This window comes from Seriola aureovittata, chromosome 19 (genome assembly GCF_021018895.1).
Source record: "Seriola aureovittata isolate HTS-2021-v1 ecotype China chromosome 19, ASM2101889v1, whole genome shotgun sequence".
NCBI classification, from domain to species: Eukaryota; Metazoa; Chordata; class Actinopteri; order Carangiformes; family Carangidae; genus Seriola; species Seriola aureovittata.
The window spans coordinates 11,662,328-11,686,430 of NC_079382.1; the positions used below are offsets into that span (position 1 = coordinate 11,662,328).

Sequence of the window (24,103 nt, forward strand, 5' to 3'; positions counted from 1 at the left end):
GGGATAGGTTGGCATGTTTGACCACACCTCCTGGTTTCTGAAGAGGCTCTCATCTGGACCAGTACAAATAACTGAGTCATTTCTCCTCCTGCAAGTTCCAGACCTGCAGCCTCCTCTGGTCCTCTCCGACAGGCAACAGGTAGGTTATCTATCAGTTCCTTAAACTGTAGCCGGTGTGTTTAATGTCTCAGCTACATGTTATATTTTCTCTCAAGATGTCTAATTTAAACTTTGATTTTAATTCTGAATCTTAAATCGAGTCAATCTGAAATTGTATTTTAGCTGAAAGAAATAATGAAAGTGACACATTTGTGAAGCAATTTACACCACTGATACAGAAAGTAACAGAAAGCGAAAAAATTGTTTCTTTTCTAGCTGTGCAAAGATCTGCTAAGTGCAGTGCATCAAAGGCTCTATTCACATCTAAAATGTATTGAAAAACTAAATTGTTTGTTAAATATTTTAAATATGAAACGTGTTCAATTCACTTGAATATACTTGTAATGAAAAGAAACATAGAATAGAAAAAGAGGTATGGAGGTAAAGAGGTATGATATTTATTTTATTATTTTTTATATACTTATTTGAAAAGCAATTCAAATCCTTGTACAAAAAATAGATCTTTGCTAGTGTGACATTTCAAACAATTCAAGGAAGCAATGCTATTTTTAATTTCTTACATCACCTGCATTATATAATTAATGATTGTGTTTTTTTCACAGTTGTCTTTTTTTTTTTTTTTTAAATCCAGGAAGCATGAATCCAAGTGTCTGGAGCAAAAGCATGTATTCCTCCAGCAACATTTGCCTTGACGGCTGCACTGCAGAGCACCTCTCCTCTGTTCAATACGACCCTGTACCGTCAAATCCAGATGTATCAGGTGTTTCTGTGACTTTCCACAAAGACAGTGAGAACATGAAAATGCCACGGGAGAGTGATTATTACAGCAGCGATGAAGCTGGTTCAGGTTTGATCTGTTCTAGCCAGCTGGAGCTCGATCCACCCAGAGACAGCACCACAAGAAGGCATCCATCCCCAGCATCCAGTTCTTGTGGTCATCATGACTGGAACCTAAGCAGTGGCCATCAAGCAAAGCGTGCCAGAGTAGAAAATATCATCAAAGGCATGACCAGCTCTCCTGGTGCGCACTGCACAGATGTTATGACAAATCAGCACGAGGAGTCCGACTGCGTGCAGGAAAGTGAAAGGATTGGCGAACTGCCTTTACATCAGGAGCACATGGAAAGAAGTGGATCTGGCGGCACGAGTCACAGCCAGACAACAAGCAAGCAGCTGGAGAGTCAGCAGCAGAACCTACGACAGCTCAGAGCAAAGTTTAACCATGTAGATGAAGAAACTGAAACCACAGACACTAGTAAGGAGAAGTATCCCACCTGGAACGATTCTCCTGACACATCTCCAACAGATCCATTTACAGATTCATACAGCGAGTTTGAGAACAGCTTTAGTAGAAAATACCAAGGCTGGAAGAAGGTGAAGCTGATGAACTACTTCCAATCCAAACCTGAGAGAATAAAGCTAATGGCAGATGTGTTAAAGTATGAACTGTCCAGAGCTGTCAGTAGAAGTGTTGACTCTGTCTTCAAAAGCATGCCACTTCTACAGACATCACTAAACAACGAGCGGAGTGCAGACACCGATATGCCTCAGCAGACATCAGTGTGTAATGATAAAAAATTAAGAATTCCGTGTTGTGGGAATGCAGAGGTGCAAGTCCCAGATGTTCAAACCGAAGCTCTGTCTCTGGTCGTACAAAAGCCTCGACTGGACAAGTTTATCCTCCAGCCCAGATTGAGAGCTAACCATCGTCCAAAACTTCAGGTCCCCTTCAGTCATGACTTCGCTCTGCACGACGATCGGCCGTCCCAGAAGAATCACAGCACTGCCCATCAACATGCCCTGAGATGCTTGCAAGACGGGTGCCCTGAAGTTGGCCAAGCAAAGTTTGAGATGTTTGACACACACTGGAACTCGGTCAAAGCGAGATCGAAGGTCAACTCCAGATCCGTGAGAAGCCCACAGACTCACACTGTGTCGGTGGATCCAATGCTTTTAGAAAGCCTGTGCCTCCCTCACGTCAAGATTGAGTCTGATAGCCTGCAGAATAACCTGTACATGCTGAATGTATCCTTTACAATTTTCTAATGATGGCGTAGCCTAATATTTCTCTCCTTATTGTAGCTTCTGAAGCAGCTGCCTTTAGATGCAAGTAATAATTCCTCTGCCTATTTGAGGTTCGAATAACTCAGCTCCATGTCACAAACCGTGTCATCACCTCAGGGATGCTGCAAAATGAGTCTGTTCATCAACACCAATTTTACCTCTCTTTAAAGAAGACAGCAACTTTGCACCTTACAGAATCCAATGAGTTCTCCCTTCCACCTTCTAGACTGTGAAGAAAATTGCAGTTTTTCCATCTGACCTGGGTCGTAACGATATCTTGGAGAGAAAATGTTTGCAGGCTCATTAACATTGAGACTGTCAGACTGTTTAGTTACGTGTAGGATGTGCGTGTGTGTGTGTGTGCGTGTGTGTGTTTTTATCCTTAACACTGGTGCGTTTTAGGAGGGTCTGACCACAAGCCATCTGAAGAAAGCAAAGCTTATGTTCTTCTACACTCGCTACCCGAGCTCACTGGTACTGAAGATGTGTTTCCACGATGTGCAGGTGAGAAAATACTTGCAGTTTAGAGCACGGGTACATTTCTTCCACATAATAGTGTCATTTTAGAATAGATTCTAAATGACCAGATAAATTAATAGATTTTATTCACAAAGCGTGACTTACTTTTACTGAAAGAATACAGATTTGCATTTTAGCAGGCAGTTTGAAAAGTTCTATGGTTTTTAAAATGAAAGCGATTCCTAACCAGTTCTGTGCTTGCAGGATCTGTGACTACAGAATGAAAACAATCAAGTTCATCATTTAAAAAATTTATTTGTCAGCACCATTATAACAATCAATAAATGAACATTACATCACTGTTGAATTTCTACACAAAATGTGTAACAATGAAAACACAACATGATAAAATAGTTTATTCGTTTTTCATTATCTTTATATTTTGAAATCTACACCATGAAACATGTTTAGCAGCTTCCACCACATAAAGACTACAGTAATTACAGTATACCAAATTAATGTAATTTGAATAATCTTCATATTTCATCAGCTCACTTACCTGTTGTCCGTTTCGTCCTCAGTTCACACGCTGCATCACCTCTCAGCTCATCAAGTGGTTCAGTAACTTCAGGGAGTTTTACTACATCCAGATGGAAAAGTTTGCCCGCCATGCCCTCATAGAAGGAGTGGCCGACGTGAGGGGTCTGACTGTGGGGAGAGAATCAGAACTTTTCAGAGCTCTGAATATGCATTACAACAAAGCCAACGACTTCCAGGTGAGGTATACCTGAAACTTAACAGGGATTATCATTATTGCTCTGAATATACCAATTACTCACATCATCTGCCTATAAAGATGAGCTGCAGTCATTTTTTGTCTAGAGCTGATCCTGACCTGTCAGTTATGTGTGATCTTTTTTACTTTGGAAGCTTTCAGTGAGGTAATTTTACTGTCTAATTTTTGATCATGTGCCGTTCCAACAGGATTTACTTTTATTGTTTGTTTTTTGTGCGTGTGTATAGTTTATATTTATTATTTCTCAGTAGTCTCAAACTCAAAATCATTTTCTAATCTGTTCACTTCACTGCATCTCCTCATTTGTAGTTGATGTAGATTTTTAAAGAAATCAGTGGGGACAGATGCATTTCATATTTTGTAGGTTATACTGAATAATACACCCATGAGTTAGTGAACTGTTTTAATAATTTATGTTTTTTGTTGTAAGTACAGAGGTAAAAAAAAAAAAAAGAATTTAAAGACGCTTCATCATAGCCAGAGGTCCTGCATGTGTCCACGCGTCTGGTATTACATGTGTTAACATGTACATAATTCCAAGATGATACATAAACCACAAATAAATTCCATTGGGTGAATTTAATCACATTATAACATGACACAAGTCACCGTGCTCAACAGCGTAACAACAATAATCTAAATATACCAAACACACAGATGCTCAGACTATTAAGAAAAGAAATGTCTCAACACTGGCTCATACACATTTAGTTCTGGGTATTCTGCTTCACTAAATAGGTGACAGAAGAGACTGAACTGAGAGAAGGGACATTTTTAGGATTAGGATGCCTCAGGTCTCATCCACTTTCTAACAATAGAATAATATTATGAGAAAAAAACCCTCTCACATTGAGTTTTTTTCTGGCATCATAATAACTTCATAAAGCCAAGTTAATAAGTCTCCACCACATTAGTGAAGACCAAGCAGAAAACAGCCTCATCTGACCGAATTTATCAAAAGGCCATACGACAGCGATGGACACTCAGTGCCCACTTTACTAGGCACACCTGTACAATCGATACAAATTTTCCACCATAAAGTCTATGTTTATGATACCTATAGTGTTTTTGTTGATGCTGTCATAAACTCAGCTAATTAATGTAATAAGGCTTGCTGATTGTAGTAGTATAGAATCATACTGTGAAGTTTATGTCACAATGAGTATTTAGTTAAATAGCAATTTCTGCAGTTTTCACTGTCTTGAGAGTAACAGTAAAAGTGTGGGAGTGTCTCTGCGACATTATATTACTTTAAAAAAATGTTTTATACATGTGGAAATTAAAAACAATGCGCATTCTAATCAGTGATGACCAGATTTCAAAAGTTGACTTAGACGTGACCCTGGAGCCTGTAAACTCAGTTCTAAAAATTGAGTTTACATAGTTTACAGCAAAACCTTACTGCACAATTAGGAATGTGCACAAAGAACACGATTTAGAACAGCAGGAGGGACAACAGGGCTGCAAAATGATTTTTTTCCAATAGTTCCCTGCACTATATAGCAGTAATGGGTAATGATACAATTAATTAATTATGTGTTGATTAAATTGGACCCGGATAAACATCTGGAAAATGAATGGATGAACTGACAAATAATAAATTATTAATTAATTAAAGTTCACACTTTGACAACTATCTCACATTTATTGTTTTTAACTTATTTAGATATAACATCTTCAGACAGCCTGCAAGTAAAAACATTTTAGAACTATGATGACTGTGAATTAAATAAGACATACCTTTCTATTACCTTCTAAGTTTAAACATATGAAACTGAATTCAGTGCCTTTCAAGACTTTTCTTGTAAAACATTTTGGATTCAGTGTGATTTGGCTCAGTGTGAAACTTCAAGGATTCCAGACAAGAAATCTACCAACATAATCAATAAGAAATGAAAGAGCAACAGGCCAAAACTTGAAGTTAGTTGTGAAAGTGCCACCAGAGAACCTGAACCTTTATCTCTGCATCAGGAGAACGGAGTCAAAAACAGCAGAGCAGCAGTAATGAAGGGCAGAGAGAGGACAGGAGGGGGTGAAATGCTGTGAGTGTGCCAAAGTAAGGGGATGAGGAGAATTTCTAATGAAACACAGTTAATGAAGAGAGCTGGGTTACTGCACTGAGTAAACAGCTTTTTCCAGGTTTTACTCTTTATAATCACCATCAATGTCATGTCAAACTGTTTAGACATTAGTTTAGTGTGTTTCGTGAGAGTCACGTCTGCACTGCTTACATCCCTGTTTCGTCTGAAGTCAGACAGATTACACTTACGAACACACCCAGCAGTGTTGCTGTGCTTATATGGAAGCTGGAGCTGAAATCAAACATGCATGTCAGAGGGAATGAAAACACAGGCTGCCCTCTTTGTTTCAAACCAGTTTCCCCTTGCACAATAGTAAATGCGTGGCTGTCATTTGAGAGAAGGAACTGAAGTGTTTTTTTGTTTTTTTTTTTAATGAATGACATAATGCAAATAGAAAAATGGCAGTATGTTTGGCCACAGCTGTACTGGAAACAAAAGCAGCAACATGCCCACATAAAGTCCATAAAGGGTAAATGATCATTACATAGCCACCAAGGCAACCCCATCTCATACATAACATTGGTATACTGAGAATATGATTAAAGCATTAAAAAAATCTGGTGAGCATTAAGCCTTTAGACTCCTCTTTGATGGTATTTATGTAACTATTAATAACTAATATGTTGTCAATGCAACTGAATTGTAAAAAAAAAAAAAAAAAAGATAGTGAAAGAAGTGAAAATCCATCATTGGGCAGCCTGAGAATCCAGGTAAGAAAAAGCTATATGATGTTATATTTATAAAACTCACCAAAATGAGTTTGTTTGCCTTGTAGTTTGAGAAAAAAAAGGCAAACAAACTGTATTCGAAGCACAAACATCACATTTTGACCACAGCACATGGAATATCCAAGACACAGAGGGTTCATCCTCTGGGGAGCACGAATACAACAAAGTAAACCTTTTGACCAAATGGTGGTGAGGAAGCAGGTCAACAGTAGGGATGGGAATCGATACTAATGCCAATACAGATTATGTTAATCAGGCCAATTGTTTTTCTTTTTAATCAATTCCCATAACGATTCCTGATCAATTTTCCCAACTGTCAGAAAAACATGCCAGCATTTCTTTACTCCAATCTCTGGTCACGTGGTCACTGACAACATTGTAAATCATCCTCTGAGGACAATGAATATCCAGACCAAGTTCCAGGGGAATCAGACTGGTGGTTATTAAACAGGAAAAAAAAACCTGAAGGTTCTGATGAAAAGGAAAATTATGGTACAGGCAGATGTGTGTACTGTTTATTCATTTTTTTACTGGTTAAGTCAACTGGTTTAATATTTTTTTCAATTATTCATGGTCCATTTGACTCATGACTTACCTTGATTTGCCAGGCCCGAGTTTAATTATCTCAAAAATAATGCAAATCTACAATACTTGCCTTGTCAATGACACACACAAAAAGTATTAAGAGTATGTGTAAGGTTTCATGCTGTTTTTAAAATCCTATCCTGTGGATTCACAGGTTCCTGACAGATTCCTTGAGGTTGCCGAGATTACACTGAGAGAATTTTACATTGCCATTTCAATGGGCAAAGATCACGATCCATCCTGGAAGAAAGCAATCTACAAGGTGATCTGTAAACTGGACAGTGACATACCAGCTGAATTCAAAAGTCATCACTCTGGATAAAAGCCAACCAGAGGACATCATGTGTCACAGAGGTTACCGTCACAATGTGGACTTACTCTTGCTTTGATGAGCAAACGTTTTGTTTTCAACAAGCTGCTCACGACATTGTAAACCAGACAGGTTGTCAGGTAAGTGAAGTACATGCCTGCACATGTCCAGTCACCATACATGTGGCAGACTGATGGGTGAGATTATAATTTACTGTATATGTGTTCTTCACAGGCACCACCTGATGTTATTGTTGCATCACAGGGTCATTTGACATATGTATTTTGCTATATCAGCCATATTCTATAGCAACAATACATATTTTTTGCGATTGTGAAAACAGTTTATCACAAAGTACAACAGAGAACGCATTTTCTGTTTTTTTTTTTTTAGGTCTATTTGTCTTTAATAAGCACAAAATAAGGTCCACACCATATGAGAAAAACATTTTTTAATATTGAGCAGAACTCGTTATTTGCATGTATGTACAGGGTATGCAAAATGGAAATTACATGAATTCAAAAATGACTGAATCAGTAAATTGTCTCACTCACCCCTCACAAAAATAACATAAGTGTTTCCTTCTCTCTTCCATACTTACCATATGTATTCATCCACTTTCCAAACCATAGTGTCGTTGGCTGTCCATAGACAAATCAAACATGGTCTTCATCAGCAGCGTTGTGTTTTCACTTGTAACTGGTCCTCGCGTCTTCAATGTTGATGCTCCAAATGAAAATTTCTCATGTGCGAAAATACTGGATTCTCTGGTTCTCAAGTGCAAAGTTTGTAGATGTAAAATTTGAATACACCTGCATATATTGATATATTGATATATGATGATAATCAGAGTGACTTGTTCAGGAAACCCAACTGCAGCAAGGCAACCCAATAAATCTACGAGCATACTTCTGTGATGTGGCAAACTAATACATATTAAATGTTCCACTGTATATTTAAAATTTATCACACAAAGGAGTAGGGCTGAACGATATGCAAAAACATAATAAATAAATTTTTAAAAAAAAGGGTTATTTAGGCAGATATTGTGGTTGCAATATGAGTCATGATTATAGTTTGAATGGTCATTGTTGCCTTTCATTTTCAGTGAAAAAATATATAAAAATGCTGATGTGATATTTGCAAGCAAGCATGTTCCTTTACATGTGGGGCATCTCTGTAGCACCACTATGCTTCATTTATAGTATGTTGTAACACATTTTACTTGTATCAAAAAAATTGCAGTTGTTGCAATTTGGATATATTGCAGTTGGCCGTATTGCGATTAATTGTTCAGCCCTACTAAGCAGTCATTGCAGATATTCTGTATTCAACACTGTCTTTTTAACTTGTGTATAGTCCAGATACATTTGCAGCCAGTTGTTTTAAGCTTGATTAAAAGTTTAACTGAAGTGCAAGGCACTTGATCCCCACTGTTCCCGACTTTACTTCCCTGTCAAGACGCATTTGGTATCTTTGAAACTGGCAACCTCTGGAGCCTTGTAAAATGTCTATGCACTCTGAGATTGTGAGGCATCAGGACTTTCCTCGTATTTAAAATGATTCTCTAATATAATTCACTATAATTTACCATCATATTTGCAGGTTTTAAAGATTTTAAGATTGAGGTCGTTCTGCAACCATGTATTTAAATTACGACCCATCTTCTGACACTTGCAAACCCATTCAAGCAACAAGCTGAGACAAAAGAAAATACTGCAACAAGCACATAGGTGTAACAAAAGTAAACCAGTCCGTAAACCAATGTAAAAACCAAGTAAAATTGGCGCTGACTTCTTGTCTGCAATTATGTCCCAGTGTCGTTTTCTTTTGACTGAAAATTATTTAAAAAATAAAAACTTTAGACAAAGAAAATGGCAAAAACACCGTCATTATGGGACTACGGAGCGATCCACTGAGGTGTAAAACTGTAAAGTGATGCAAAAATTTAATTTGTCTTTTAAGAAACTGTCATGTGAATTGTCTAAGCCAACGTAAACATGGCTGGACATTTAACATGCACTTAAGGACCTGGCACATCACAAATCTGTCATGCTGCCGTTTATTGTCTTTCATTCATTCTCCCAACTTAACTGTGGTAAACCTAAATATAGCCACTCTTTAAAAACAAGGGCAACTCAAGTGAAGTCAGACTCACTCTTTTTCAGCCCAAATGATCTGCGCTGTCATTTCTAGCAGATTCTGCCACCACGAACAAACACTTTTAGGGTTTCTTGTTGATGAAACGCAGGTAAAATCCTCCAGTAAGACTCCCCAAGTTGGTGATTTTGTGAAACTTTTATTGTCTTTTTTCAAAGTATCCATGGACCAAAAAACAGTGCTACAGGAATACAGTACATAAAGCATGAAGAGTATAAAACAGCAAGAACAATGACCTAATACAGGATACATGACCAGAAGTAGCACAGAATCATAAACTACAAATTAATTGGTGAATAGCCAGAGTGGCCTTTAAAAATAATAGGAAAAAGCTATACTGCATCCTTATCAATGTATAACTAAGAATTTGATATCTAATGGTGATGATCACCTTGAAGAGTCTCATGTTTCATCACGAGTCAGCTTCAGTTCTTTCACATTCTGTACACCTGTAGAGAGAAAAGAAATCACTGATAATTTGGCCAAAGACAGATTAATGTCATGTATCAATATAGTTATAAGTTAATCTGCTTTATGTGCGAATCAAAGACTTTTTTTTCTATAAATTAAAGTCTTGTGAATGCAGATAGATTCTTTTAATTATCACTCTACAGCACGTTACAACTGTGTTTGCATCATCATAGAAGTCATTACAAGTGTAGTTCTCAATAGGTAAAACATATGCTCCCATTCAAAAGTTACTTTGGAATTATTGATAGCTTTTTATATTTACCATTTACTGTGAATAAGCTTGGAAACATAAGACAAGTCTTTGAGGAAATGACTGGCTGAACAATGGTGAGATAAGAAGGGATTCAAAAATGTGGTTTTTATTATCATTTCTGGATCTGGACTTACAACTTCCATTCACATGTATTAAAGAAACTATTGATCACTTATTTTCAATAGAGGGCATGTAATAAGAGAAGTTCTCAAACATGTCCTCATCAAGTCCTTAAAAGTGTATTACTATGAAAATGTTTGAAATTGTAGTTGGGATACTAATCACCACTTTTGTTTGCTTGACACAAATACGATTACTCTTCTAACTTCTAACAGCCATGCTAACATTTTAAAGAAGAGTAACAAACCTACCTTTCCATGAAGGAAAAAAAGAGGGATAAGATTATCTTCTTAGAAATACTTGGTACGGTTCAGAGCTCTTTGTGCCAGCTGACCACTCTCATCCGTTATTCTCTCCCAGTCCGTTTGACCCACCACAAAGCCAATAGCACGCTTTCGATCTGCATCCTTCTGCTCTTCAAGATCAGCCCATCGCACCTTAAACAGGGAAACAACCAGGGTGTCGTGTTACGAGCAGAAAATTGATAAATGGGCATAATTTCAGGTAAATCGGTTACATTATTCAGCATTTAATATTACACAAAATAGTGTTCTTCCAAACCAAAAACAACCCTGGAGTACTCGGATTTTCACATAAAACATTTTGTGTTGCCTCACTAACAAATACACTTCAACAAGACAAAAGCTTCATCTTTGAAGTGCAGCATTGTCAAATTACCCTTTTCTTTCCTGGTTCGGACATGCGTGTGGCATAATCGTCTGGCAGCTGAAGGTAGTCCTCCAGGCCTGCCGTTTGTTCACCTTCACGTTTCCGCTTCCCACTGCTCCCCAGACCATCCAACTTGTCTGTACAAATGGAAGATAACTGTTCAGGTCACCTCAGCCCTATAAAAGCCTCATCTCAACATTCAAAAATCCTTGAAAAGCCAAATTCAGCCAATTGGCATTATCAGTTTTAGCAGTTTCTCCTTCGTATTCAATCGCATATCAAAACATTGGGCAACTGCAACAAGTAAAACCCCATTATAATACAGAGACGAGACAATGTTTCTTACTCAGTTTCTCTCCTCATTTACTTGGGATTTGTAGAAATTATGACCATGTTTGTGTTTACACGCACATTAGGTTTAAAAAATAAAGAAGGCAAAAAGGCACACTTCCCCCTTTACAGCCTTAAATGCAGAACCTGAGTTTTTCATTCTCACAGTACATTCAACCATGGTTTCTTTAAAGTTGAAAACAAAAATTACAACATGAACAGCTTCCGTTGTTATAACATAAATCACATGCATAATTAGATAACAAGATACAATTATAAAACATTAGAAATCAGACCAGTATTTTCAGGCTTTAAATGCAGTGTATCTCTGTATTACAGAGATAAAAGACTGAGTTATCAGTCATAAAATAAAGACTAACAAATTGAAATACCCACCAAGTTTTGCCTCAGACGTGTCCATCTCCCATTTGCTTTTTGGAATGTAGCCCTATATTATATAAAGAAACACTGCAATGGTTAAACATCTCGGTGAGACAGGGGGAAGGGGAGGAGAGAGACAGCAGGGAAAAGGGGTTGGCTGAAAAGAGAGGAGACTGGTTCATCAGAGGTAAAAAAAAAAAAAAAAAGAAAAGAAGACAAAGACAACCGAAGGATGAGTCTGCATGAGAAATTGTCTAGTTAGGACACATAGTGTAACACTGGCATACAAACATTTTCATCTTGTAAGTTGAGAGAAACTAATGTGTTCAGACTAAGCCTTTGTTCTGGACCACATGCAAAAAGAAAGTAAGAATGGACAACACCTGTGCTCTTCTTTGGAGAACACAGATTCTGTTCCTTCGTCAAGCAAACCTTTACGTGTTCTCAAGTCAGAAGATTCAAAAGCAAAACTAGTAACTATATCTCCAATGATGTAGTTTGCCTCGGCTAATGATAATGTGATTAACACAATTTTTCCCCCCAAATTTTCCCTACATTACAAAGAATAAACTCCCATGAGTCTGAGTCTGCAGTACTGCTGCTCAAACGTTTACACAAATGAACAAGACAACATTCATAAACAAAAAGTGCAGCATGGGCTTTTGTGACATAGCATCACTGTTTCCTAACCACTCCTCAGCTGTCAAGCTGCACTCTGATGCAATTTGGCTGGCTAGCTAACAGCAAATTGCTGACAGTCCACTATCAGCTCTAGCCAGTTCCTAAGTAAGAACATGCTACTTTATTATTCTGATACATTTTGTAAGAGCTGATTTTTTAGGAACTTTCAATGTATTCAATAAGTTTGTTGTTTGTTGTTCTTAGAGTTATCTTGGAGAGCTGCATGCTATGACAAGAGTCAAAGTTATGATCAGCACTCATGTGACTGGCAGTTACAGAGATGGTGCCTTTTTGTTCCAGCTGGGCTGATGTTGATTTAAGGAAACAGTTAACAGGTCACAGCCTTAACTGTGAAATGGAAACCAGCCAAAACCTTTTCTCCCAGTAATATGTCATCAAATAAAATGACTAAAGCTGATTAAAATTTGTAGACTTAAAATGTTTGCGGTTTCTTTTAGGTAAAAAAAAACATTACATCATTGATCTCTTTTTGTTCAAATTTGTTTTGATTTTTTATTGACACGTTTTTCTTCTAACCTCCTTATTCTTTGTTAAGTGTTTGTGGTGAGAACCTGGCCTCTGGCTTCTTTCAGAAAACAAACTGGCATATAACATTTTTTTCCACAGATGATGTGAACGAGGGTGGTCGCTGCTTTGAATTATCTGACACTTTTTTAAACATAAGGTGCTGTAGCTTTGATCTGGATAAAAATTTTAGCCCGCTTTTTAAAATGGAAAAATCCGGGTATATGACAAATAGTCAACAATCACATCAAGCGACTGGTGTTAAACAGGGGGCAAAGTTTTAGGAGGGAAGGGATCACAGAGTACCAGGTAAGTGCTGGATAATATAAAATGACTGCCAAGCTTAATTTCATATATATATATATACACAGATACATATAAATATATATGTATGTATATAATATATTTATTTATTTTTATGTGCAACTTTAATTTGTTATTGTGCTGTTTATTTTATCATTTTGGTTTGACTTTCTTTAAAAACTTGGATGTAATAATGTTCTGTAATGCACATTGGTCAAAATATTTCTTTGGCCGTTTTAATTTTTGTGCAAAACTTTAAAGCCTTGTTCACCACGCAGGTGTTTTTAATTACTGTTCCTCCTTAGACCTGCTAAGGCTGACGATGGGCGGAGCTTTGCCGTCACAGAGCTGTCAATCAAGCACAGTCTGTATACGCCCACCCAGTCCTGACAAACAGTCTAATCAGGTGTGGTAAGTGAAAACACCTGTGTGGGTGGATGTTTGGTGTGTAGGAGCTTTAAGCAGGTTGATATTTTTTTGGTATATTTAATTTCTTTCTTGTGACGGTGTTCAAAGTGGGTAAAATTATGCTGAATATACCAGCATTGGTCTGTTTGTTGCAAGCATGCACAGGTGGAACAAACAAAAAAAAACTTGAATGATAATAATGCTGCAAGTTCAACTCCCAGCAGCATCTGCGCGGGTTTAATCCAAGTTCAGGCGCTTTGATTTCAGAGTTGAATGTATGAAACAAAACTTGATGCTTAGAGCTGAGGAAAGGAGGCAACCTGCTGTCTTACAAGCCAACAGCCATGGTCTGCTCAGATCATTATAATACATAGAAGACACACTTTCTCACTACAGACTTTCACTGAAAAATACTGAAAATTATTATAAAAAAAGAAGAACTACATTCAGGTTGGATACTCTGCTTGTGCTGCTGCTGCATGCTGTCCACACCCTGTGCAGTAAAGCACTTCACTGTGTGCTGCTGTGCAACACTACATCACCATGGTGTGGTCACAAGTACAACAGATAACATCTGGCCACATCTAACTGTAATGCGGGGTGGTAAATTAAAATACCCAATATATTGTGTGTTAACATTGTACTTAGGGAGGAATGATGGTGCCACAGCAGAGTAAAATGGTGTAGCACCACTGTCCCCTTTTTTCAAGAAAAATATTAAAATATTATATTGTTAATACTCACTATTATACTGTCAATAATCTCACCTGATTAATGATAAACTAAACATATTTCCAAAAGTATGAAGGATTTTTGAGTTAATGTCAGTTGACTTACAGCCAGTAGTAATAATAGTGGCTTAAACACAGCAGTGTCCTTTTGCATTAGGAGGATTAACGGATAATTCTTTCTGACAAAGTTAACTCCATAGTGTTGTTTTATCATGTACATGTACATGTACTGTGTTCGGGTTCCCTGCATCAACACACAGGAAGGCATAGATGCACCCATTAGATATGTGTTTCATGTCTTATTTGATGTAAAAATATGTCTGTATTTCTTTTGTTGTAAATGTTCCTTGATTTCATCCACAACAGTTTGTGTATGATGTCAGGACAGATTTACAACAAAAAGAAGTAAAACTTTTTATATAATGTAAAACAGTCCACAATCACCTTGTGACGTGAAATAATTTAATTTAATTTCTTTAAATGAATGTGTTTGTTTATAAATACAAAATGGAATATGGATTAATACAGTTTTGAGCAATATAAGTGCTACTCAAGTGCAACATTTCAAATACATTTGGTTTGAAGAAAGCTAATTTGGAGGCATTAAAACAATCCAGGCAGTGATGAGCACGATTGTAAACGACAAATTAACAACTTTACAGAATATTTGTCGACTTGACAACAGACCATTAGACCTCCGCATGTTTCTCAAGTTCAGTGGTGATTGCTGTGTTCTTATTTGAGATTCAAACACCGGAGGTGCCGTAGACCCTCATGGGGTTTTTGGAGGCATTTTTATAAAAGTATAACTCTGTAATTAGAAACTGTGATGGTTTCAGCAATCAAACTTGATAGAGTTCAATGTCACGCCCAGTATGATTTATCTGTAGAGCCACTATGCAGTAGTTTTAGACCTGCAGTTCAAACAGTTAGTGTGGTTTAAGGTTACGGTGGCTGTGACTTCAGCCTTTGACCTCTATCAAAATCTAAATAAAAAGACGACACGCGTGCACGGTGTGAAACTGCAGGTCTGAACTGGATAACTGAAACAATGATCAGAGCAGCTTTACATTTTCATTCTTAGGCCCTAGAAAACTATAGACATTTTTACTGGTTGTTTTAGGCAATAGTGAGTTTAATGCACACATGTAGAAGCATTTGAATCACTATTTTGAATTCTGTGCAAAGCATATTTTCATCCTTTAATGTGATAAATGAAGGAACATCCTCGATCAATGACTCAGAGGTGGAATTACTGCATGGTAAAACAATATTTACCAGCAATAAATTGTCTATTTGTCATTGACCATAATCTCTATTAAATGGGAAATTTTAAACTTTTATGCATCTTCTGGAGTGTTAATTGTGGGTAACTACATGACTGCACTTTGTCTAACCCCTAAGGGCTAGAGCTAACTACAGAAAATTATGAATTTTGTTTACACACATTTCAATCATGTCAAAGTCAACTCATGAAATGTGGTCAACACAAAAGACATGAAAAGGCAGAGTCAGTACAGAGCTCGAATTTGTGATTTTGAAGCAATAATGGTCTCAAAAGAAATGTCTCATGTTACAACAGCATTTTCATTTATAGTGCTAGTATGGACCGTATTAACCGATGTGCCATGAGACACTATTGCCACCTTAATGGCACGAAGGTCTTTGTCATATTTCTCAACACTGATGTGAAGTATAAAGAGCAAAAGCATGTACATGATTAAAAGTGTTTTTGTTTTTTTTTTTTTTAATGGTTGTTTGGTATGAGGAACAAAGGCTGTAAAAATGTTTTTGTACTTGCAGCTCACTGAAAGCTAATAATAGGAATTTTAAAAAGTAGTTTTGTGTAAATGTATAAATGATCTCATATGTATTTGGTTGTTGTTTCTGAACCACATATTAATAATGACTAAAACGGTATTACAGACATTTTAGACGAGAAACATTTTTTAGCAGTTCAAGCTTTAGTGTTTTTAGATGAAAAACTGCCAGCTGTACTTGTGGTGGAGGAAGGCAGGCAGTACTGCCATGTAGGAAATCTATTCTCACTATTAATGCATTTAATTTGCACTTACATTTGAAGAACATTAAACTAGTGTATCAAGTCATTTCTACAAGTGATGGCCTTAATAACCTCAGCATAGAAAAACCTGGTTGGTCTGATTAACACATTTCTTAGGACACACGAGAAACAAAAATATGACCATTCATTTAGTTAAAGGTCAAAGTTTCCGGTAAAGCAGATTTGTTGTTTGAGTATTAGGTGATTGTCGGCACGAGGCCGATGTCCGGTTGTTTTCAATGTTCTTCTTTTCCTTCTTTCCCCTTACTACAATGACGTGATAATCACACATTCATGACATTTGGCCCAGCGTTCCAGTTTGTGCTCAAGCTTTGGAACTCCATATGGGACAATCCCCTTGAAGGTAGTACCATAGATTTAAGTTTTGAAAATTTCAAAACCAGTTACCTAGTCACAGGTGCTACAGTTTTAAAGGTTTCATCCAACTGTAGACACAACTGAGGAGGATCTTAGACTAAAACGTGATGGATATTACAAGTCCATCACTCTGATTGTATCAACACTTTAGCTAAGTAAAATTTTACTTTTCAATAGTTTGTTAAAATTTCACCAGAATAGTTGTACAACATCTTAAGAGCTAGATAAGAAATTATATTAGTGCCGTAACACTCAAGTGTCTGTTGATAAATGCTACTGTAAACACTGTCTTTGACATCTGAGACAATATTTACCTCATCATTTTGAAATGATTTGAAATTCATTTGACGCATAAATGTCATTCATTTATTACTTTTGAAATCTAACATTTTGTTATGATTTCATAATAAATATTAATGAGCAGTTGATTACGCACAAAAATGTTTAAAAATATTAAACGAAAAATTTTAAAAACAGAAATAGACATGCTATCAACATTTTTTCTCTTTTTTCAATCCTGGATTTTGTTTTAAGTTTTTATTTTGTCTTCATTTCTTTATTTTGATGAAATAAGCCTTTCAATAAAAGAAAATGTAAACTGAGTGAAATGGTTCAGCCTCATCCAAAATGATGCAGACTGAAGTTTAGGAACACTTTTCCTGATGGTGGTTCTACAGCAGCCATGTGAGTTTTAAAACATTTTTCTTAGCTGTAGTTTTATTTTTGGGCTGATTCATTACAGTATTTTGACTGTCTCCATCTTTCTCCCTTATATTTTTTCCTCCTCTGCTCTGCTCCTCTTTGTAAACCTGATAATTACTACATAAACATTCAAATAAATAGACAAATAAAATAAACTTTAACAATTTAACTTAAATTTCACCTATTTTGTCTCTTTCACTGGTGTAAAATAAAACAATAATATTATTTCAAGACTACCACCTAATATTAACTTGTGATGTGATAGATGGGAATACAAATAAGTGGAAATGATTCTGACATCTAAGTGGCTGTAAATGTAAGTTTTTTCATGTCCTACCAGATCACCCTCTTCTTCCTCTTCTCTCTTGGGTTCCTTGGGCTCGTCATCGGGATTGAAGTCTTCCATTTCAACCTAATAACACAAGCACCAGTTAGTTTAGCTCAGTTAATGAACAAGAGCAATAATACAGTATAATAATATTTTGAAAACCGTCTTGAAGACCTCACCTCCTCTATAGCAGCATCCTGAAGCAGGGACCGGACATCTAACCGCACCATATGACGTGGTGAGGGCTCCCAGTTGTTGGACATCTGTGTACAAAATGCTTCGTTAAGAAGTGTTCCCTTTATGTTTATGAGCTTTAGTGGACATTCATGATTGTACTGCGAGAGCTAATCGATCTTACAGACCTTCATTATATCCTTAACTGTACGCCCATGCACATTTCTCTTCGCACAAGTCTGAGTGTCCGCAGTGATTTCAGCCAGATACACCTTGAAATTTTAAAAAAGAAAGAAAAAACACATCTTCAGCACAGGGAACAACTGGAACAACATTTTTTTTATGTCTCATTCATGAACAACTCACCTCAAAGCCTTTAGTTTTGGCTGCGCTCCAGAACTGATCAAAATGTTTAACCCTGTCATTAATAGTGTCTAAAATGATGAAGGGGAAAAAGCCGTCATCCAGAGTTTTCTTAAATGTTTTAAGCATGCTGCTTCGGTAGGTATCCTCCATCTCTGGCTCGTACTCATATTCAAGAACCTGCAAAACAGATTTTTGTGTTACATTGTTTATAATATATACAATAGTAACTGGAATACGTATATTTTTATTTCATTTTCATCAAACAGTATACTCTAGTACCATTTTTGTTACTGTTGTATATCAGACTCACCTTGGTTTTGACCCTCCTGCCTGTGTCTGGGTCTTTCTCAACTTTCTCAACCTCGGTCATGAAATAGTCGTCCAAAACAAGAACTCTCGGTGGGGCACCACCACAATCAACTTCCTTGTCCTTGATATTGTTAACAAGATTGAAAAGCTATGTTTTCATATTTCTATTTTCTTTGTTACAAAAGATAATAACATTTGTTATGTCAAAAACATTTTTGCAGGACACATTTACAGGCTCTATGAGTATTGTTCTTATTGTTGTAGTATATTGTGCTTAAACTTGAGTTACATTACATTATAATTATATTACACTATGATTTGCTGGTATAACTCCACTCACCCGTATAAGCCTTGCAACATGGCTTTTTCCGCTTCCTGGAAGCCCTCTCATTATGATGACGATCTGTTAAATCAAATAGCTTGAATGAGAACGCCTCACTATCAAATAGTGTAACAATGTGCTGTAGATACATCAAGAAACACTGACGCAGTAACACATACCCTTTCAGGCCGAGATGATCTGCCAGGTGGTTTGAGGATATCATCAATATTCTTGATTTCTGGCTTCTTCTCGACTCGTGGAGGTGGCTGAGGTGGAGGTGGTAGAGGTGGTGCAGTGGGAGCCCCTCGGTCCTCTGGATAACTTCTTCTGTCCACTGTATGAAATTAAAAATTTTTCAATTATAAATGCAATTTACTGCTTTGAAACTGTTTCCCCACATTCCCTCTATCATGCAGAAATCTAATTTTAGTCACAAAAAAATTTGGGACTTGAGTGTAAAAAGTTGAAGTTCTACCAAACACAGTTGTGCATGTGAACACACATCTGTTAACAGATGTGGAACTGAACATACCGTAAGGTGAAGAGCTATGGCCGTAACGCTCAGGCCCACTGCGGTCAAGTCCAGCGCGCTCGTATGGAGGTCTGTCGTAGCTAGGCCTTCCATAATGTTCATCTCGATCACGACTGCCACTTCGGTCCCTCTCTCGAACATCCCACTCTCTGTCCCTGTATCCTGAGCGTAGAGGAGGTGCCAGTGGAGATCTACACAGGGGAGGAGTTGTATTAAGTTTCATTTCCTCAACAGAATTTCTTGTTTCAAACTGGCACACACTGATGACTAATCACAATGTATGACACAGTGTGATATAGTACCTTTCCTCAACCATGGACTGTGTGCTTGAATCAAAAACAGACAAACAGAAAAGAATATTATATATGTACGGAAGCAGTACACTTCCCCACAGTTTGAAAAAAAAAGAAAGAAGGAGTGTCAGAGCCACAGAGGAAACATGTTACCTGTCATCTCTTTCTCTTGGGGGATAGCGCTCCCTCTCAAATCTTTCTCTTTCATATTCAAGTGGAGGCTTTTCTCTGTATAACTCCCTCTCTCTGTTGTACTCCCGGCGGTCCATGTAAGGGTCTGATCGTCTCTCATAATACAGGTCTCTGCTATAAGGATCTCTGGAACCAAGGGGTTCTATGAGGAGAATTAAATAGTTCATCAGTGAAAAATGGTAAGAAAGTTGCATAAACAAGCTCTATTTGAGTAGAAAAATATAAGCTTGACAGTATTGAAACTCACCTTTTTCATAACCCCTGTCTAATGGCACCGGGTCAGGCCTTAGCACAATTCTCTCACCGTAAGAGATCCGCTCAACAGTGGCACCAGGCTCTGAAATTAGTGTCAATATCAGCAACAGTGTCTGGAAAGATAATTTGCTTAATCTGTTAAAATGAAGAAATATATTCCTTTTTGCTTCTCATACCATGTCCATGTCCATAATCCACAGTCTTTGGTATCACTGGAGCTGTGGGCGCAGCAGAGTGGACTGACTGGCAATCTGTGGCAGCGGGCTTTGCATCCCAAGCCACAGGTTCAGTTGCAGCTGTCTGTGCTGCTGCAGTCATGCCCTGAGGATGACCGATTTGATATCATAGCAGTTAATTATAAAATTGCAAAGTAGAAATATAATTAAAATAGATTTACTGAAAATATATGGAAAATGCAAAGTATGCCTTGTGTACTTTAGTGGCCATGCTGTTCCTTACATGCCATGTGTTTTGAATCAACTTGCATAACCAATGGTCTTGCGATTCTTACAACAATGCAGTCTTCGTTGGTAACTATCACTTACCTTCAAAACATTCCTGACGTCCGGCGGGATCTCCAAACCGAGAAGACCAGCAGGAAGCTCAGGCAAGACGTCTGCTGGTGCAGGCTGAGGTTCAGCACCAGTGGTCTTCCCCTCCTGCAGTTCCCTGTAAACCCAAAAGAATGTTATAATGTAGATAACTTCACCTAAAAGTTGCACAAAATCCATTCGACCATAAAGTAGAGTAGGCAATACAGTAACAAAATGGCAGAAAACAAAACAGCCGAAAAGCAAAAAAAGCCTTCTACTTCGATCACTGCCATGTGTAAAGGTAAGTCAGTTAAGCTTTTTTATGATGCAAGGACCACAATTCCATTCACCTCCCCTGTTTTTGGATGGAGGCAGAAATCGCAGGTGAAGATTTCAAAACCTAGGCTAACAATTAACAACAATGCAATTAGCATAACTAGATGCCACAAGAGCTAAGTCAGAATGTAATGTGCATGAACCTATTATATAATGTATTAATCAACAATGAAAGTCTAGAAATTACCGTATAAGTTTAAGCTCTTGAGCAGCTTTCAAGATGATCTCGTGCTGACGTTGAGAGAGAGCAAGTACATTTGCTCCACTTGCTCCTTGTGGTGCAGGTTCAACTGAGCTCTCTGGTAAGTTCGTTACAAGTGCAGCAGGAAGGGGAGGTTTATCCAAAGGAGGCTCATCCCTGTGGTCCTCATAACGAGGTCTGCGATCTTCATAGTCAGGAGGATACCCTCTCTCTGGTGGCGGAGGGAGTCTTGAAGGCCTATCCCATTCTGAAGGGGGTGGTAGTGGGTATGGTGGCTCTTCCTGTCGGTATGGTGGCTCATCCTTGTATTCACGGATTCTAAGTTCTCCTCTACCCCTGTTAAGCTCATCATATGGATATGGGTGACCTCTTTCTCTTTCTCTTTCCTCTAGCCAATGGCCATCTCTGTAGGACTCTGGTGGAGGCATGCGGGGGGGATAGTCCCTCTCAGGAGGCGCACGATCTCTGTCCCATTCAGACTCATAGTACTTGGCCTCTGGCCGATAGTCATCAGGAGGATAGTCCTGTGGTGTCCGCCAGCGAAATCCGTCTTCACCATGACCATAATCCTCAACGTAACCCTCATTATATCCCTCTTCATACTCCTCATGTGTTGGACCTGGCCGCCACATACCTCTTGCCATTCCTCGACCCATAGGTCTCCTCCTCATTCCTCCCCTATCTATTATCTCATGTGGAGGCAGAGGGGGACCGATGCCATGTGGCGGTCGCCACCCTAAGTCTCTCTCCATTCCTTCATCGTACAAAGGCTCCTCCATAGGATCCATCATTTCATGGGGCGGCGGTGGCATGCAACGCCTGCGTCTTCCTACATCAGGATGCATCGGGTGGCTGTGAGGGTCATGTCCATGGTACATGGGGTGCCCTGCTGGATCAACTTCAGTCTCATCCGTGTCCATTTCATGGCCTAATGGCCCGTGATCCATTGGCCCATGTACTGGATGAGGGGGACGTCCTCGTCCTGGGGGCATGAAACCAGGATGACCACGTGGAGGACGACCTCGGCCAGGTGGAAATGGGGGTCTCATTCCTCTCATTGGAGGAGGTCTCCTTTCTCCCCAGTAAGGGTCATCTTCCTCTGAGTACTCCACTGATTCAGGTTCTTCCCAGTGCCTGTCCGCTGGATCTCCTCTTCCCATAGGTGGTCCTCCTCTTCCCATAGGGGGACCCCCTCTTCCCATAGGGGGACCACCTCTACCCATAGGGGGACCCCCTCTACCCATAGGTGGACCTCCTCTACCCATAGGTGGTCCTCCTCTACCCATAGGTGGACCTCCTCTAATCATAGGTGGACCCCCTCTACCCAAAGGTAGACCTCCTCTCCCCATAGGCGGTCTACCTCTCCCCATAGGTGGACCTCCTCTACCCATAGGTGGGCCTCCTCTACCCATAGGGGGGCCTCCTCTCATTATTGGGGGTCCTCCTCTCCCCATAGGGGGTCCTCCCATTGGCTCTTCATAATACTCTTCCTCTGTTGCAAAGTGATGGTCCTCCGGCATCCACATTTCTTCAGGGGGCACCTCAGACTCCTCACCTCCAAACTCCTTGTATGAAGGATCTTGCCAGTGATATTCTTGCTGCTCTTCTGGCATCCCCAACTCCTCTTCCGGTGGCATGTAATCATAGGACATTTCTCCCATCTCCTCCCCAAGCGGGACAGTGTTTGATCCTCTGAACTCTCCACGGCCCCTCTGCCCACGACCTCGCCCAAGCACCTGAACAGGCACTGGGGGCTGGCCTCGACCCCTACCAGGAGGAGGCCTTGGAGGCTCTGGTCTTGACTGCATTTGGCCAGAAGCTTGTGGCTCCTGTTGGATTACTGGGGGTTTTGGTACCACTGGGGGCTTGCTGTTTGTCAATGGTCCATCTGGTTTGATGGGATTTTGAGCAACAGTATTTTTTGATAAGGAAGAAGCAGTTACTGAAGGCTTGCTGTTAACAGGTTTAGTATTTTCACTTTTTTCAGAGGCCTCATTGCCATCTGATTTCTCTGGGTTTGTCTGTAATGTCTGAGGAATGGGGTCACTTTGAACAAAAAAACCATCATTTCCGAGTAAGTTGTCATCTGTTAAGTCTTCAGCATTTACCTTCTCAACTTTTTCAGATTCACTTTTTTCTTTTTCAGTCTGTGGCGTGGCTGATTTTCCTACAGTCTTGGATTCAATACTGGCAGGCTGTTTAGTGGCTGTTTCTTCTTTAGGTTGGGGGCCTTGCTGTTGTTTTTGCTGGGGCACGGGTGGGCGTTCAAAACGAGGCGGAGGGCCAGGTGGCCTTGGGGGTTGTTCAAACCTAGGCTGCTGCCCAAATCGTGGCTGATCGAATCTAGGGGGACCATCAAAGCGCGGGCGTGGTTGGTCAAATCTGGGAGGCCCATCAAAGCGCGGGCGTGGTTGGTCAAACCTTGGGGGGCCGTCAAAGTGCTGCTGTGGTTGGTCGAACCTTGGGGGCCCGTCAAAGCGCTGCTGTGGTTGGTCGAACCTTGGGGGCCCATCAAAGCGCTGCTGTGGCTGGTCAAATCTAGGGTTGTTTCCTCTGGCATAAGTAAGACAACAAAAATAGTAAGAAAACATTATGATAAGCTTTCTTTTAAAGACACAGGAACAGCCTAATATTATAAAACAATAAATATGTATTGTGAGCATGAAGTACTGTGCGTCATTTCAACAGCCCACCTGAAAACTCAACTGATTTTATGAGAAAATTTTTCTTTTGGAAAGTCATTCTAAAATTAGGCCTGTCACAATTCGAACATTTGTATAAATGTAGCAAAAATTAAATATTTAAGCTTTAATGACCTGTTCAAATTCAATACATACAGTTTACAAGCTAAGATGCTTTGAAGTAGTTTGCCTTTGGCTTTTTGGCTTCACCTATTGAATAGCCTATTCACGCATCAGTAAACTAAGCTAATCAATAATAATAG

General features: G+C 39.0%; 2 protein-coding genes across 6 annotated transcripts in view; one reads left to right on the plus strand and one right to left on the minus strand.

Annotated features, from left to right (window-relative positions):
• Positions 1–7,401, plus strand: LOC130160642 (prospero homeobox protein 1-like). Of its 2 annotated transcripts, XM_056363279.1 has the most exons (5): positions 1–139; positions 752–2,145; positions 2,587–2,688; positions 3,225–3,419; positions 6,988–7,401. In XM_056363279.1, the coding sequence occupies exons 2-5, from the start codon at positions 757–759 to the stop codon at positions 7,153–7,155; spliced, it is 1,854 nt and encodes a 617-aa protein (XP_056219254.1). In that variant the 5' UTR covers positions 1–139; positions 752–756; the 3' UTR covers positions 7,156–7,401. The 2 variants fall into 2 exon arrangements, with proteins under 2 accessions (XP_056219254.1, XP_056219253.1); XM_056363278.1 differs by lacking the exon at positions 1–139 and having other exon boundaries at positions 557–2,145.
• ylpm1 (YLP motif containing 1) overlaps positions 3,212–24,103 on the minus strand; it is a 25,969-nt gene continuing 5,077 nt past the window's right edge. For 2 of the 4 annotated variants that reach the window (XM_056363276.1, XM_056363274.1), the window contains 18 exons: positions 21,145–23,712; positions 20,634–20,757; positions 20,265–20,409; positions 20,081–20,170; positions 19,795–19,975; positions 19,651–19,674; positions 19,349–19,539; positions 18,996–19,150; positions 18,835–18,897; positions 18,496–18,615; positions 18,186–18,362; positions 18,008–18,091; positions 17,825–17,908; positions 17,655–17,729; positions 11,543–11,594; positions 10,826–10,953; positions 10,399–10,584; positions 9,423–9,752 (listed from right to left, as the gene is read on the minus strand). In XM_056363276.1, coding sequence (XP_056219251.1) covers positions 10,438–10,584; positions 10,826–10,953; positions 11,543–11,594; positions 17,655–17,729; positions 17,825–17,908; positions 18,008–18,091; positions 18,186–18,362; positions 18,496–18,615; positions 18,835–18,897; positions 18,996–19,150; positions 19,349–19,539; positions 19,651–19,674; positions 19,795–19,975; positions 20,081–20,170; positions 20,265–20,409; positions 20,634–20,757; positions 21,145–23,712 — 4,408 coding nt within the window. In that variant the 3' untranslated portion in view covers positions 9,423–9,752; positions 10,399–10,437. Of the gene's footprint in view, positions 3,352–9,422; positions 9,753–10,398; positions 10,585–10,825; positions 10,954–11,542; positions 11,595–17,654; positions 17,730–17,824; positions 17,909–18,007; positions 18,092–18,185; positions 18,363–18,495; positions 18,616–18,834; positions 18,898–18,995; positions 19,151–19,348; positions 19,540–19,650; positions 19,675–19,794; positions 19,976–20,080; positions 20,171–20,264; positions 20,410–20,633; positions 20,758–21,144; positions 23,713–24,103 lie in introns of those variants that run through there. The other 2 variants (XM_056363275.1, XM_056363277.1) reach the window with 2 other exon arrangements.